Below are 17,796 nucleotides of genomic sequence, written 5' to 3'. Positions count from 1 at the left end.
TAATCATAATACCTGATAATCATGTTTTAGGGGGGAAATAAATCATGGCACTGCATCTTTAAAAATACCTCTAAAATGACAAATTAAACATTGTCCAAATTGTCAAATATATTGAGGCAGAAATTGTGAAAATAGCCGATCTGATGCGAGGCGTTGTGAGCATGTAGATCTGCTATTTTCACAATAGATAGTATTATTATTCTTTATTTTTTTTTCAGCTTCGACTTTGGACTTTGTCTGGTGGGAGTCGACTTGTGTAATGAAGTCGACTGAGTCGAATTGTCAACTTTTTCGTTAATGCCCGAGTGTGTGTGTGTTTGTGTGTGTGTGTGTGTGTGTGTGTGTGTGTGTGTGTGTGTGGTTGAACACTGCTCTAGTTAACCTGACTTTCGCCAGATAGTTGCAGCAGTGCGTAACGCTCTGCCTTACATCTGGGCTCTCTCGGACACACTCGATGTAAGGGGCGGGCCATTTTTTGAATTTCTGTAGCAGGTGATTGGATGTGGCCGTTTCTATCACAGTCTGGGAGTGCCAACTCCAACCACTCATATTGGCCTGTCTGCATGACGTTGCACCCAGAATCCGCCTCCTGGGTTTCCACGTGGTCTGCAATCAGACTCTATTGGCTCAGAGCCGCTCAGAGCCCGCCCATAGCTGCCGATGATTGGTCCGGCCCGGGACTTTACGAGTGTTATCAACGCTGGCCGAGCAAGTCCAGATGCTAAAGCAGAGCGTTATATACGCAATGCTGCCACCATCTGGCGAAAGTCAGGTAATGATCAAGCATGAAACAAAAAACCCGAAAACTGTTTCTTTCTGCACGACGGCTACGAAACACAAACCATTCAACAGGGGCTCTGATATGATGAGCGCCCCCAAAACCTGGCCTATATTTGGAGTCATACTTAATAGGTGTGTCATTCATGGATGACTGGCGTCACAGGCTGGCCTCATGAAGTCCAACATCCACACTGGAGCCAAGCTGTTCCCATGAGATCCACAATTCTTTCATTGAAATGGACTTCATAAATTATAGCTTGCTGCTCTCTCTCCCCCCCCCCCCCCCCCCTCTCTCTCTCTGTCTCTGTCTCTCTTTCTGTCTGTCTGTCTGTCTGTCTGTCTCTCTCTCTCTCTCTCTGTCTCTCCCCCTCCCCCTCTGAACCTCTCTCTCTCCCTCCCTGTTTCTCAACCCAACTGGTCAAGGCAGATGGCCGGCCGCCCACCTATAGAGCCTGGGGTTGTGTTCAAGGTTTCTACCAATGGAAAGGGGAGTTTTTCCTTTCGGCTGTTGCCAAGTGCTTGTACTGTACATGTTGACCCTATACATTAAACATTGTTGGGTACATTTCTGTTCACAAAAAAATATTTTGAAATATCTTTTTATTTTAGAATTCCCATTTCTACTAAGAAGCAAGCTATATATGCTTCCAGTGTTTTTAGGGATGGGCGATATGACTTCTGGACGATATTGATATCTTAAAAAAAGGACATGGTCCATTCTGAAAATGGCATATAAACACTGACTTTGAAAAAGCAATGCCTCTTTATTCCATAAATAGGGATGCACCGTTGTTGAAATGTTGGCCCATATCCCAACAATGTTGTATTTTTTATTGAACAATTTTCCAACTTGTTGAACTTTGAGCTTTCCTAGAGACACTGAATGTGAAGCAAAGAAAAATGCCTATTTTTATTATGAAGACTGCATTCTGTATGAAACATGATTATTATAAAATATTGGCTAAGAGGGCGTGTGTCCATGACAGTGTTGATTTTTTTACTTTGATTTAGTCTTTAGTTTTTAGTGAAAATCTTTTTAATAAAATTTCAGTCAGTCATATTTTAGTCACTTGAAAATCGACTACATCTACAGTTGATTTTGTTTTTTTCGACAAAACATGTATTTTGGCAGGCCTTGATGGTGTCGTAATGATAGATTTTACACTTTCTTGCATGCTGTTTGTAGTTTTTATTTGTTGACGAAATTGCCAATATATTTAGTGTTAGTTTTAGTCATCATAGCTTAGTTTTCTTATTTTTGTTTTCGTCAGTGAAAAGAGGTGTTTGACGAACATCCTTTCGTCATAGTTTTACAAAATCAACACTGGTCCATGATGATACCATACAGAGGGCTGTCACGATTATGACATTTTACATGACGATTAATTGTCACTCAAATAATTGCTATTAACAATTTAATTGTGTTTTTGTCGTTGACAATTACATTTCTGTTTGGCTTTGAAGTTGCACATGGCAGATATGACACAACCTAAATATAAAAAGAAATTACTGACAGATTTGACAAATTTATACTTAAAAAAGAACATTGATAGTGGCAATAGCCGATCTACAAACTCACAACATGTCGCGATATGACACGTTGTGAGCTTGTAGATCGGCTATTTCCACTATTTTTTTAACATTTTTCAACATGGAAACGATTATGACGATTATGAAAAATAATCTTGATTATGTCAAATAATTGCGATTAGACCATTATGTAATAATTGTGACAGCCGCAGCCCTATCGACGAACATCCTTTCGCCATAGTTTTTACTTTACGAAATCAACACTGGTCCATGATGATGCGATACAAAGCACTAAATGTCAGCCACGTCGTCACACGCCCTGTTTCACTTCCCCTGCTCGCCTCTCACTGGAAATACATTAAGGAAAACAATCCAACAATGGTGTCTTGATGAATAGTGTTTTTAAATCGATGGAGGAGGGAGGTGCTTTCTCTAAGGTGCAGCCCTACAATGGCTGCTTGACTGAGGCCTACTTTGTCATTGTTGGGAGAGATCTGGGTCCCATTAGGGGCTCAGGTTAGGTAGCAGAACTCTATACAACACATTGTTGACATATTGGACTAAGAATACCACGGTGACAAGACAATGAAAGTATTGTTTCTTTTCTAATGGATACTTTCTAATGCTTTGCTTTATAAGATGCATAGAGAGCATGAAAGAGTGCCATGACATGATCCAACTCGGGTCCCAAGTGGATTTAGAAGGAACCCAGTTGTTGACGCTAAGGTCTCAGAGGCATTTGCCCATCAGGAAAAAACAGGTCATGTTCTACTTGCCCTAGGATCATGCCCACTTGCCCGTAAAGTGCATTTTCTATTATAAATGTATAGGTAAAATTTGTGCTTGTAGGAAAAAAAAAGAAAGAAGTTAAATCTAATCAATTACCTCCGAGCGGCGACAGTCACTTTGAGAAAACAGAATGAGTGCAAAAAAAAGGTAGTCAATAATATTTAACTCTTTTTGCCGCCATTTAGGTTGTTTACAGTCTGCTCACGGCCATCAAAGTAGCATACCGGGGCGCCCGGTGGCCTACTGGTCTAAGCGCATACCATATAGGCATTGATGCCTGGCGGCGTCGCCGGTTCGATTCCCGATCCGGACGACCTTTGCCGCATGTCCCTCCCCATCTCTCCCCCCGTTTCCTGTCGGTCTACTGTACTATCCAATAAAGGCATAAAAGCCCAAAAACAAATCTTTAAAAAATCAAAGTAGCATACCTTTGCGAATTTATAGAAAAAAAGCCATCCATTATTTCCTATTGCAGTCTTGTGTAAAAGGCAGCTGCATTTCTCATGGAGCAGTGAAACCACAACATAATGGGGGGGCCACCATTAAAAGGCGAGAGACTCCTCCTCCCCCTCCGATTGCATCAGTTTTCAAACATAGAAATAGAGAAAGTAGATCCAGGCATAGAAAACCACCAAAGAAGTGATCCCGCCGCCATTATTGTTTATGTGCGCTCCAGATTTGAGACTAACGTTACGGGAGCTGCTGCTATTGTACACACCCACGCCACCCCTCATATGCTTACAGTGCTCAGACAGGTAAAAGAACGAACGCTCGTTATGTTGCGGCGGACACTTGAAACAATGAAGGAGCTCTCGTATAGCAGTAAAAGAGTTAATGAAGACAGAATGCACTTTTGTTTTCAACGCGTGATACTCTGGCTGCATGCTGCTGCACACTTGTAAACCAGTGATACTCTGGCTGCATGCTGCTGCACACTTGTAAACCAGTGACCTCTGGCTGCATGCTGCTGCACACTTGTAAACCAGTGACCTCTGGCTGCATGCTGCTGCACAATTGTAAACCAGTGATACTCTGGCTGCATGCTGCTGCACACTTGTAAACCAGTGACCTCTGGCTGCATGCTGCTGCACACTTGTAAACCAGTGACCTCTGGCTGCATGCTGCTGCACACTTGTAAACCAGTGACCTCTGGCTGCATGCTGCTGCACACTTGTAAACCAGTGACCTCTGGGGCGGCAGTGGCTCAGGAGGTAAAGCGGCCGCTTGGAAACCGGAAAGTTTCCCAGTTCGATCCCGGGCTCCCCCAGAGTTGGTGTCGAAGTGTCCATGCAAGACACCGAATCCCTAATTGCTCCCGATGAGCAGGTTGGTGCCTTGCATGGTTTCCTCTGCCATTGGTGTGTGTGTGTGTGTGTGTGTGTGTGAGTGTGAATGAAGGTGAATGTTACAAATGTCTCTGTAAAGCGCCTTGGATAAAGACACTACTGTAAATGCACCATTTACCTCTCCTTCTTCTATATTTTTCCTGATGTTTTTTTAAACAACAGCCGTGGCAGGAGGGAAAGATGAGAGAAGGTGTTGTCATGATGATCTACAAAGGATTCAGCTTCATGACGTACAGTCGTACACTTCACACATCCCCGACAGTACCGTGACCTCATCATTCCCACAGGCCCGCCATTCATTGTACCATCAGGGATACATGCATGCACACATTAACTTCTTACAACCATAGAAATGATAAGTGACATTTCTACATGTGATCAAAGGAAGCCATGGGGAGGAATCCTTTGTTCAACATGACGATGATGTGGTGTTTATGGTATCCATAGCAATGCGTGTCATCATTGGACCCTTGGGGTGTAGTAGCTGGCTGTCAACATGGAGCTACTGCAGGGCGCTTATGATCTGTTTATAGCAGGGGTTCTCAACCTTTTCAGGCCGCGACCCCAACATAATCACATTTTAACTGGGGACCCCCTCACCCTGACGAGCACTAAGGGTTGAGGCATTACATTTTGTGTAACACGGTTCAATTGTGAAAATAGCAGATCTACATGCTCACAACGCCTCGCGTTGTGAGGCGTTGTGAGCATGTAGATCTGCTATTTTCACAATTTCTGCCTGTAAAATTTGACAATTTGGCCAATGTTTAATTTGTCATTTTAGCATATTAGAGGTATTAAAAAGTCCTTACATTGTCACTTGCAGATACCCTCTATACCCTTATACTTTATGTTGGTTTGTTTACTATTGAGTGAGAAAAGAATGCTACACATTAAATTAATCATCTGGAGACCCCCCCAAATAATTTGAGAGAACCAATGGTCTGTAGCAGGGTTTCTCAAAGTGGGTGCCTTGACGCCAGTCCAGGGGTGCCTCAGAATACTTTGATAACGTTTGGAATTCATCAATGCCGCTCAGATCCTCTAGACTTAATAAAACAGACTTAGTTGCTCTGTCCTCGAGTTATTTTTCTACCCCAACTCTCCAAAAAAGGTTATGTTGACCCCACATTAACCTTCTCTCTCTGTCTCTCGCAGGTGGCTCTTCTGGGAATCGACATCTGCGGGGCGTTTGTGGACCGCTTAGGAGAGCGATTCAAGGGATACCTGGGTACAGGTGAGAGACCTGGCATCATCATCCTCCCTGTATTAACACAGAGCTAACCTGGGTCCTTCAAAATGCAATAACGCAGTTTATGGGCTAGACCCAGACGTCACCGCTTGGACGAGTCTACTTATTGCTACATCCCCTCTAAACTGGTTTAATGATCAATCAGTAGGGAATATGGGAAATGGGACAGATCCATGTTGATGACATGACTGTAGACATACTGTGTATCGCTTTGCCTGATTTTAGGGCAAAATCTGCAGGAGCAGTGTCCAAAAATGTGTTTTGCAAGAATCAGCCACATGGTGGCGCTAGAAGATGGCCATGTGAGAAATGAGGGGTGGAGGTTGTGGTTTGGCAACCAAGGAGTGTGTTTGGCATGGATAGGGGCAACGGTGGCGGAGATATGAGTAGGGCAAAAGTGTGACGTGACGTGTGACTGACTGACAGACTGACTGACAGCCGGTGGAGGTTTTGATAAGAAATTATTATTTGTTAATGTCTAGGACACCCAGTTTGATATGCATTCGGCCACCATACATACAGTACGCGCACACACATGCACGCACTCATGCACGCACGCGCACACACAGGCCTTTTATTGTCCTGTGCGAGAACATCAGTCGCCCAGAGGCACAGCAGTTAAGGTTACGACGTTTGTGTGAATTGAACTCTTTGAGAGTGTAGAAATGGAACCAAATGGACCCGTAAAGGCCCTGACACACTGACAGTGTCATCCGCTTCTTGCGTCCGACCCATTGTTTACATTGGCTGTAGGCTGCCACAGCGGAGGCATCAGGTGCGTCAAAAACCTGTTTGAGCGTCTTTCAGAGCTCACTTCTATTTAGGAGCGTGGACGCACCGTTCAGAATGAGAAAGGTAACCTCTTTTATATTTCAAAGTTGTATGGCAGTGTACCGTACTTTGTTTTCACTTGTTTATCTGTTCTAGAAACAAGTCTTGAATGAAAATATGAAATGGATATGGACGAGCATCAGAGCCTTTGGGGTCCATTTGGTTTCAGTAAACTCAGAAAGTCTTGATTTAGACAGCACACTTTGATTTTGTTTTAGTCAGTCTTTTTGAATAAAATTCCATTTGGTTTTAGTCATATTTTAGTCATCTGGAAAGTTTTAGTCGACTAAATATCATAATATTTCTGTCAACTAAATCCACCGTCGATTTTGTTTGCAAAATAATAGGTTGGCGTCGTGATGGCTGATTTTACACTTGGTTGCCTGCTGTAAATAGCCGATTTAACGTGTAGATCTGCTATTTTCAAATCGCAAAGACTTGTCTTTTAGTTCTACTGGATCTCTTTTCCACTAGTCCCTCCCCAACTTTTGAGTCTAGTTTTTATTTGTTGACAAATTGTCAATATATCACAGATTTAGTCATCATAGATTAGTTTTTATATAGTTTTATGTAACTTTCGTCAGTGGAAAAAGGTAGTCATCCTAATTTTATTCGGGCAGACACCCCTTAACTCTCCTACTGCCAGATTATTTATTTATTTATTGGGTCTGGTGCCATCAAAAAGCGGCTTACCTTTGCAACGTTATAGTAGATTGATAGACTTTTCTTTTTTTTTTTTTTTTTTGCCTTTTTTGCCTGCCTGGTCTGCACTTTCGCAGACCAGCCAGCAGAGGGCGGCGTAATGCCATTAATGTGAATTTGGCCGGTCCGTCTTGCCATAGATTGGGAACACACATTGGCCACAAAGCCCCAGGGCCAGAGAAAATCAACACGGAAGAGAATTGGTCTCCGTTGATGTTAACGCATAATGGATTTTTAAGACCATCACTGCTCGCCATGTGATTACAGTACACGGCGGCGCAACCCCTCATCAGCTTAAGGACATCAACAAGGTAAACGAACGAACGGGCGTATTGGCGCGGCCCACTCTCGAGAATTGGCCCTAACTCTACGTTGACCACAACGTACAGTTAGGGATGGGATGATAAACAATATTATCGTTTATCGTGATAAAAAACACTCATGATAATCGTATGGTGGAGATTTCATTTATTGTGTTATTATCCTCCGTCATGCACTAGGATCAATTCACCTTTTATTTACCGAGCTGCATATCCGGACCACTTAAACCCTCTATAATTGGTAAAAGGTACTTAATAATATATGTACTTGATACAGTCTTTTTTTTCTCTCTCTATCAAATGTCTTTGCAAAAAAAATAGCCGATCTACAAGCTCACAACGCGTCGCAATGTGGCGTGTTGTGAGCTTGTAGATCTGCTATTTTTGGCCAAATGTTCCACCCCAGGAAAATGGATTTTGATTATCGCGATAACATCATAAATCGCGATTTCTTTTTTCACAATAATTGTGATATGACATTTTCATATCGTCCCATAACTAAATCAATCCTAGACAGATGAAATATATTCGACTGTTGGCCTTTAGCCAACCCTGCGGCACCACACACACACACACACACACACACACACACACACACACACACACACACACACACACACACACACACACACGCTCATTAGCGTAGTTTTAATGCAACTTTTTGGTCCATGTAGTTTCCCAGCAGGGTGCACGGCAAAACCCTTCCACGTTAATTGAACTCAGGAGAGCCTGGTACAGATGGAACCAAATCAACCCGTTGTGTTCCATTTGTATGCTCTTTGGAGTTAAACAAACCATGGGGATTTTTACTGTGTCGTTTCATAAACCACGAACGAACGGTGAGGCTCTTTGGACGCAAACATATAGAATATGCCATATTATTATAATTATAAAAGTGAAATTAGAAACTAGAAATGACTAAAGTCGCTTTATACCGGCTTGCGCCTTAAAGTAACTAAAGTTTATATAGGGGGTTAACATGAAATAGCCCACATAGGCAACAATATAACAATACAATCGGCACATCAAAAGAACTTACATTCACACGTAAAAAGGTGGCCTAAAACAGACGATATCAAACACAAATGGTTAATTTACTTCCATTTGTACACTTTCAGAGTTAAATTAACATTGATTGAACAATATAAATGAGGCGAGCGAGGACAGCTGCTGCAGCAGAAGAAGTGTGCAACGTGAAAAGTTTACCATAATAAACAACTATCAATGTTTAGTGTCAGTGATTATGTGTGACCATAGGTTCTGTATCATGCATGTCTGTGATGCATGAATTGCGAGGCAAAGCTCTCATGAGCCGTACAAATGAAACTGTAGCGATAGTTTTTGCAAGTCATCGCTGGCCAGTGGTGTAATGTGTACTACAGTAAGTACATTTACTAAAGTATGTGCTGAAGTACAATTTTGAGGTAGGCCTACTTTTACTTTAGAAATTTCCAATTGTCAATACTTTTTTTTTTACTCAAGTAAAACATTTGAGTACTTTTTCTACGCTGTTTGCAGGCTATTGTTGCAGGAACGCCTGTGCCCCGGTCTTAAACCAATTTTCTCGCTCTCCCTTCAAAGTGGGTGACGGGGCAGCCTGGGGTGCCGTGACGGCAGTCCAGGGTTGCCGTGACGGCAGTCCAGGGTTGCCGCGACATAATTTGATGATATATGGAATTTATTTGGACACTATTTAATATTTAGTGTCATTTTAAACTTGAAGTACAAAGTTATTTTCTGTCAGTTCTAACCAAAATGGCTATTATCTCAACGTTTTCCTCGCAACATAATCACCAAAATATCGTCACTGTTGGGCAGAAACCTCGTATTTCCAAGTTTCAAATGTGTACGTCTTTTGGTAAAGCAAAGCCCTGCTTCATCACAAGACCGTCGCACAAAACTAGTGAAAACAGACGATCTACAAGCACATGTGTGCTTTTAGATCTGCTGTTTTCACTAGTTTAGTAGATTTTTTAGATGATAAATACAAAACTAATGGTTTTGGACATACAAGGTTTCCACCCGACAACGACGATATGCTATAAATATAAGGTGCTGGGAGTGAAAATTTTAGGGGTGCCTTGGATTAAAAAATATATTTATGGGGTGCCCTGAGACAGCCTTACCATCACTTTTGTACCCCAGGGACTACAGTTGAAAATTAGCTCATGGCTAACTTTGGCTCATTTGCATTGATGTGAAAACTGACATGTTGATTAATGTGCTTTGTCCCTGACAAATAAATAAATAAAACAATTAATTAAAAAAAAATGGTAGCTCCGTTGTTTAGAAATGGATCATTCAAAATATGTCTGTCGGGCAGAAAACCTGTTTCAAATGTGTATGTTTTTTTTCTCAAGTAAAACCCTGCTTCACCACACAAGAAGATTGCACAAAACTTGTGACAATAGCAGATCTACAAGCACACAATACCTCGTGTGCAAGGTGTTGTTTGCTTGTAGATCGTCTATTTTCACTATTTTAGATCATTTTTTAAACGATGAATACAAGACAAATGGTTTTGGACCTACATTAACTTACTCAGTCACTCTTTTAGCCTGTAAACTAGTAAGACACCTGAGGGTGGAATGCGACCTCAGGGCAATTCTTGACTATCTGGCCAACCACAGCGTTTCTCTGACGATTCTAGTTGTTATCATTCTGGGGGGAGTTTGTTCATGTTTTTGTGAGGGTATCAACCCTAGGAGACACGGGGAGAATATGCAAACTCCACACAGAAAGGCCCTATCGCCAACCCCACCTAGGGTGTGAGCGATAGGGCCTAAACATGGAGATGTGGAGAACACTATATATGGAGATAGTCCAGTCCATCATGTCATATGGGACTACCGTCATAGACAGTAGCCATTGTTAGGCCGGAGTCAATGGCTGTCTGTCTGACTGTCTGTACAGGAAGTGATGTCACATGACATGACATACTTTTTATGCCCATATATGAGTCATTCTGTACCACATCTCCATGTTTAGGCCAAACAGGTTTTCTCCATTTCTCCATGTATAGGTCCAAATGACCTTGCCCTAAAGGGCGAGGTCGCGCCAATTCTTGACCATCTGGCCAACCACAGCGTTTCTCTGACGATTCTAGTTGTTGTCATTCTGGGGGGAGTTTGTTCATGTTTTTGTGAGGGTATCAACCCTAGGAGACACAGGGAGAACATGCAAACTCCACACAGAAAGGCCCTATCGCTCACACCCTAGGTTGGGTTGGCGATAGGGCCTTTCTGTGTGGAGTTTGCCTAAACATGGAGATGTGGTACAGAAGGACTCATATGGGCATAAAAAGTATGTCATGTGACATCACTTCCTGTACAGACAGTCAGACAGACAGACAGCCATTGACTCCGACCTAACAATGGCTACTGTCTATGACGGTAGTTCCATATGACATATTGGACTAGACTATCTCCATATATAGTGTTATCCACATCTCCATGTTAGGACTCATATATGGGCATAAAAAGTATGTCATGTGACATCACTTCCTGTACAGACAGTCAGCCATTGACTCCGGATTAACAATGGCTACTGTCTATGACGGTAGTCCCATATGACATATTGGACTAGACTATCTCCATATATAGTGTTATCCACATCTCCATGTTTAGACAGCCAATGACTCCGGCCTAACAATGGCTACTTTCTATGACGGTAGTCCCATATGACATGATGGACTGGACTATCTCCATATATAGTGTTATCCACATCTCGTGTAGCCGCCCTGTACAGGAAGTGATGTCACAACTCGCTGACATCACACTGACATCACAGAGGATACGGAAGGACGGTCACGAGGATACGGAAGGAAGGTCACTCAAGCGACACGGTTCTTCAGAGTATATGCGACCTTCGGTCGCAACAAACACAAGCAAAGCTGATTCAGACTAAACTAACACTAGGTATGTTACTGTGTAGTTCCAGGCCATGTGTGTAGCTTTAATTTGACTTAAAGAATCACCACCACCGCATTGTGCTGAGTGAGTGGCACACGTTAGAAGCTTTCCTCACAATGTGTTCCCTTGTTGAGAGAGTCTGTAGGTATTTGTACTTTTGACGTAACTACTCTTGAGCCGTGCCTTACTGCATTATTGATCTAAGGTTTGTGTGTGTGTGTGTGTGTGTGTGTGTGTGTGTGTGTGTGTGTGTGTGTGTGTGTGTGTGTGTGTGTGTGTGTGTGTGTGTGTGTGTGTGTGTGTGTGTGTGTGTGTGTGTGTGTGTGTGTGTGTGTGTGTGTGTGTGTGTGTGTACACTAGTCCATTCATTGCATTGTGACTTCAGTTCTCCCACAACTCAGTCTCACTTCAACTTTGTCCTTCCTCTAATGGTATTTTTACACAAGGACACATTCATCTGAATCCGCTAAACAAAACTATTTATACAGCCATATTGCCACAGAGACTAGCATTAACGAAAAAGTCGACAAGTCGACTTCATTACACAAGTCGACTCCCACTAGAGAAAGTCGAAGTTAAAAAAAAATTATATTGTGAAAATAGCCGATCTACATGCTCACAACGCCTCACGTTGCGAGGCGTTGTGAGCATGTAGATCTGCTATTTTCACAATGTTAAATTTGTCATTTTAGAGGTATTAAAAAGTCCTTAAATTGTCACTTTAGAAATGTGAATATACCCTCTAGAAAAAAATGTTAATTCACATTAAGTTAATCATCTGGGGACCCCCCAGAATAATTGGTAGGGTCGTGTGTGATGTGATGACGTCATCAAACCATAAAGTCGACTTCAACTCAACTTTTTATTGAGTCGAGTCGACTTGCAAAAATCACAAGCCGTTCATGCCCTAACAGACGTGTATTTATGACCCAGTATGACACTTTTTTGAAAACGACTCTGTAAGTGGATCTTTTCCTTTCCGTATTGAGTTCGCAGCTGTGTAAAAGGACCAGTACGGTAAATACGATGACACTCCGAGAGGCGAGAGCTATTGCGGAGGCAGTGTTAATTTCGTTGACTAAGACTAAAGACTAAGTCGACTAAGATTTTGATATTTAGTCGACTAATACTAGGACTAAATGTGTGTTATTAAAAAGTCTAAGACTGCGGGACTCAGTCAACCTGTGAAAACATATTTGGGAGCGTAATTACATCGCACGTCTCATTAAAAACAACATATATTTTATTGTTGAAGGGTAAATACACAGTATATGTAGGCCGGGCACATGACACTACAGCATTTTCCGTGAATTCATGCATTGTCATGTAAACACACCAACCCTAAGGACAAAACGAGCCAATATACGAGGTGTAAACGCGATACATGGTTTGGTGACGACACCAAAACGACAACAGGACCGTATCCGTTTAAAAATCCCTTAAGACTCCCCATCAGCAGCGCAGGGGGCCTCTCCGTTTCTCTCTGTCTCTCTCTGGGCTATTCTTTCTCTCATAGTCTCCCTATATTTAGTGTGTGTGTGTGTGTGTGTGTGTGTGTGTGTGTGTGTGTGTGTGTGTGTGTGTGTGTGTGTGTGTGTGTGTGTGTGTGTGTGTGTGTGTGTGTGTGTGTGTGTGTGTGTGTGTGTGTGTGTGTGTGTGTGTGTGTGTGTGTGTGTGTGTGTGTTGCCGACCGTATACCGACCGTATACACCCCTGAAACCACACCCAACACACATATGACCTCATGCACATCATTTCTGCTTGTGACATCACTGTGTGTGTGTGTGTTTTATGTAAGTGGCTGCCCCCCTATGTGCCCTGTGCTTGTTAGGTGTCACCGATTGTCATTGTCACAAGCTTTCCTCTTGACGCACGCGCGCACGCACGCGCGCACACACACACACACACACACACACACACACACACACACTCTGTTATCTAAGCCCAGTTGTGAGACATAACTGTAAAGTCACGGCTGTCAACTCTGGAATCTCTCTTTATCTCTCTCTCCCTCTCTCTTTTTCTCTCTCACATCTTTTCGCTCTCCACACACACACACACACACACACACGCACACACGCACGCACACACACACACACACACACACACACACACACACACACACACACACACACACACACACACACACACACACACACACACACAGTATGAGATCATAATGAGTAATGATCAATGCTATTGATCCATGGCAATATAAAGTGTGCACGTGTGCACATACACACACACACACACACACACACACACACACACACACACACGTGCCCGTCTTGCTCGGCAGCCCTCATAAATGTGGAAGTGAAACAAGCACATCCTAAGAGGCACTTCTACAAGCTAACTGTGTTTTGAGGGGTTTTATTTATATTTTTCAGCTTGAACGCAGTGAGTTAAAGGAGAATTTTGGCCAAAAAAGGCAATCTTACCATTTGGTCCCCCAAAAGATAAAGGCTCCCGGAAGTAACGCGAGACAGCCTTTTTTTATTGATAAAGTTGTGTATTATTGAACACCTTTTTATTTTATTTTATATTACAAAGTATAATATATAAACAAAGGAAAAGATGACCAAGCACAACTTAGAGCAGTCGGTCTTCTTTCTTAAAACAAAGAGAACGCTGCTACATTCATATTCTGTTTAATTAAGCTTGTTTTCAAAGTATTCTCTAAAATGGGGGCTTCTCATCTGGAGAAAGCTGCTCAAGCATGGAAATGTTGAGAGTAGAGGCTTAAAAACATACACACGCGCACGTGCGTGCATCTGGCTAGCTTTTTTTTTTTTTTACCCAGCTGGACAGTGTATATGTCACGGTTTGTTAGAGAAACAGTACGGTCGAGAAACGGAGCACTCGCCGTGCGGCACGGGGCGGAACAAGCGGTCGCCACAACAACGTCCTCTAGGCGGAGCCGCTCGATTGTCCACGACATTGCAAGCGGCGCGAAGGCCACGCGCACGTGCGTGCATCTGGCTAGCTTTTTTTTTTTTTTTTTTTTTACCCAGCTGGACAGTGTATATGTCACGGTTTGTTAGAGAAACAGTACGGTCGAGAAACGGAGCACTCGCCGTGCGGCACGGGGCGGAACAAGCGGTCGCCACAACAACGTCCTCTAGGCGGAGCCGCTCGATTGTCCACGACATTGCAAGCGTCGCGAAGGCCAGCGGACCTTGGTCCTGCGGCGCTCGGGGGCGAAGAGCAGGCCAGCCGCGCGAGTTACGAAGCCGTGGTGAATGCAATTGTTATATTCGGCCTGGGCAAGCCCACGATAAACGCCCTGTCCAAGTGACTACAATGGAGCTAATGGCTAATGGCTAAACACTGCCGAGCTAGGCTAGTAAATAAAGAAAGAGAGTCGCAAACGAGTGACGTCAGCGCCTTCACTAGTGAATGGCTGTCGTCGCCATCTGGTGGTGATTGGTGTGTGGTGAACGACAAAACAAGCGCTCTTAAAATGAACGTACTGAGTTACCCAAACGTACTGTAACATATACACTAGCAGTGGAACACCCTCCAAGTTACTGCATTGTGGTGCACGTGTTTGTGTGTGTGCACACGTGTGTGCATGTATGTGTGTGTGTGTGTGTGAGTGTGCGCGCGCACACACGCGAGTTTGATGTTACCTCCAGCAGATGACGTAGACTGCATCTCTCTGTGACAATGCCCCCCTTGTCACTTGGTGTTTGCTGGCATTGTGCTTGTTTCCTGGGCAACCAGCTGTTGTGGTAACATTTCTCTGTGTGCGTGTGTGTGTGTGCGCGCGCTCGCGCGCGCACATGTTCTTTTTTTACATGCACACCCACACACATTCCTATCCCAAAACATAAGTGGGCAAGTGATGTCATCTCCCATTTCATCATGTGTGGGAATGATGTCATCTCTCTTTTCATCATGAGAGAGAGAGAGAGAGAGAGAGAGAGAGAGAGAGAGAGAGAGAGAGAGAGAGAGAGAGATCTGAACGAGTGTGTCTGTGTGTGCTAGCTTGAGCCTGCACAGTTGATTTTTATCATACTGGTTCTAAAACTGTGGCCCGAGACCCCCAGATGATCTGCTTGATTTCAGATTCTCATTGAAGGGACAGCGGCCTTCGATGGGGTCCCATACCACCACACCATCAGCTGTTAAACGACAGTGCAGAGAAGGGCACAGTAGAGATTAGGGGTGTAACAGTATAGTAACTGTATCGAAATATCGAAGGATGATATGGTTCTAAGAGATGGAGGAAGATTCCAATCAGATAGAGCTAATGTCACATTACTGTTCAACATAGTTTTCTCGCTCAATAGTAAACAAACCAGCATACAATACAAGTGTAAATACTGGGTATCTGCAAATGCATTATTTTTTTGCCATTACTGCTTCAAAAGTAATGAACAAACTATACTATGAAAATGTGTCAAACATTGCTCAAGTTGTCAAATATTACCTAAAGAGTAAAATGCACATTTCTCAACTCAAACAAGTGTGTGTGTGTGTGTGTGTGTGTGTGTGTGTGTGTGTGTGTGTGTGTGTGTGTGTGTGTGTGTGTGTGTGTGTGTGTGTGTGTGTGTGTGTGTGTGTGTGTGTGTGTGTGTGTGTGTGTGTGTGGGGGTCCCAAGTTCAAATGTGATTATTCTGGGGGTCACAGCCTGAACAATTAGAGAACGACTGGTATAGAGCAGGGGGCCCCAGTTCAAGGTTTATTTTTTATTCTTTTTTTTTGGGGGGGGGGGGGGGGGGGGGGGTGGGTTCCCAGTTCAAGGTTTATTTTTTGGGGGGGTTCCCAGTTCAAGGTTTATTTTGGGGGGGGGGGGGGGGGGGGGTTCCCAGTTCAAATGTGATTATTTTGGGGGGTCGCGGCCCCAAAACGTATAGAACCACTGGTTTTTAGAGGACTTGTTTTTTCCCCCCTCACACATTTCATCCAGAGGCAGCAGTAAACCAGTAAGACTCCCTAATCGGGAGATAAGCGACCGTTGGTCGCTTATCTCCACAAATATCACAACCTCCACCTCTCACGTCATACGGGCAGCCATAGTTACACCTGGAATGTTGAATCTCCATATATGGAGATAACCTACCCATCACACAAAGTCTGACCTCACCAGCCCATACCTGGGCATGGACGACTTATATCTCCATATACGGAGATGGCCATATATGGAGATACGATGACATCACAGAGTCCACAGCTGATGATGTGGCGTGATGTCATACAATACACAAACAAGCCCTATATAAAGGGGCAATTCTCACCAGGGAAGAGAGCATTCCCCACTAGCTGAGTATCTTAAGATGGTTGGATGTGATGATAAGCCACAAATAGGCCAAAAGTTTGTTTTACCAATTATCAAGACATACGGGCAGTTGACAGTTTGCCATTGTTACTCATTGAAGTTGAATCTCCATCTGAATCCCTTTTATGCCCATATATGGAGATCCCTGCTCTGAGTATCTGACATCACTAATCCCTTTTATGCCCATATATGGAGATCCCTGCTCTGAGTATCTGACATCACTAATCCCTTTTATGCCCATATACAGTATGGAGATCCTAAACAGAATCCATTTTATGCCCATATATGGAGATACCTGCTCTGAGTATCTGACATCACTGTGATGTCACCTGTTTATGCCTAAATATGGAGATCCCTGCTCGTGATGTCACAGTGACACATCACCTCAGTATCAGGCGTTACACGTATACATTGAGCAGGGCAAAGGTGTGACGTGTGTGACGGACGGACGGACGGACGGACGGACGGACGGACGGACGGCCGGTGGAGGTTTTCATACTAAACTGCGACCTTACGGTCGCAACTAACTCCTGTCATCTGATGTTCTGTGCGGAGGCATCAGTTCAGTACAGAGAAAAAAACAACAACGCTCGTGGCTTTTATTTTGCTGACTCGCTGCGAGTCACCGCACACTGAAAAGCACAGCAACTTAACTGTACTGCGTCAGACTGTTAGCAATCCAGAGCACATGCCTGGCAGTGTTTATGTCTAAAAGTGTTCCCCCACAGGATGTGAGGCACTTGGGGAGGGAGAGGCGTTGGGCCTCTTGATGCCTCTGCCTCTTGTACACTTAGTGATCATAAGAGCTTATATGATAAGATTCCAGGAAGATATTTCAGGTCATCGTTAAATGACAACTCCGCCCTAAATCACTTCTAGGTTATTTTTCCTTATTTATATTGATCCCAAAAGACTGTCCATGGGGTCTATTAGGCACAAATGCCCCTGTTTTCCAGTTTCCCTAGTAGAACCCAGCAGCTCTCATTGCATAGAGTGGAGCCTTTTACACTATTTGTTGTGTTCAAAAGTGATTTTCTTTTTCATGAACAT

General features: G+C 43.5%; 1 protein-coding gene across 1 annotated transcript in view; it reads left to right on the top strand.

Annotated features, from left to right (window-relative positions):
- clasp2 (cytoplasmic linker associated protein 2) overlaps nt 1-17,796 on the top strand; it is a 250,807-nt gene that overhangs the window by 31,582 nt on the left and 201,429 nt on the right. The window contains 1 exon segment of the mRNA XM_080735691.1: nt 5,604-5,682. Within this exon segment, the coding sequence (XP_080591817.1) occupies nt 5,604-5,682 (79 nt within the window).

The sequence above is a fragment of the Nannobrachium achirus genome, assembly GCF_963921795.1.
Source record: "Nannobrachium achirus genome assembly, chromosome: 10".
Lineage (NCBI taxonomy): Eukaryota > Metazoa > Chordata > Actinopteri > Myctophiformes > Myctophidae > Nannobrachium > Nannobrachium achirus.
Note: the sequence above shows the minus strand (reverse complement) of the source record. Positions and strands in the feature narration are given on the sequence as shown.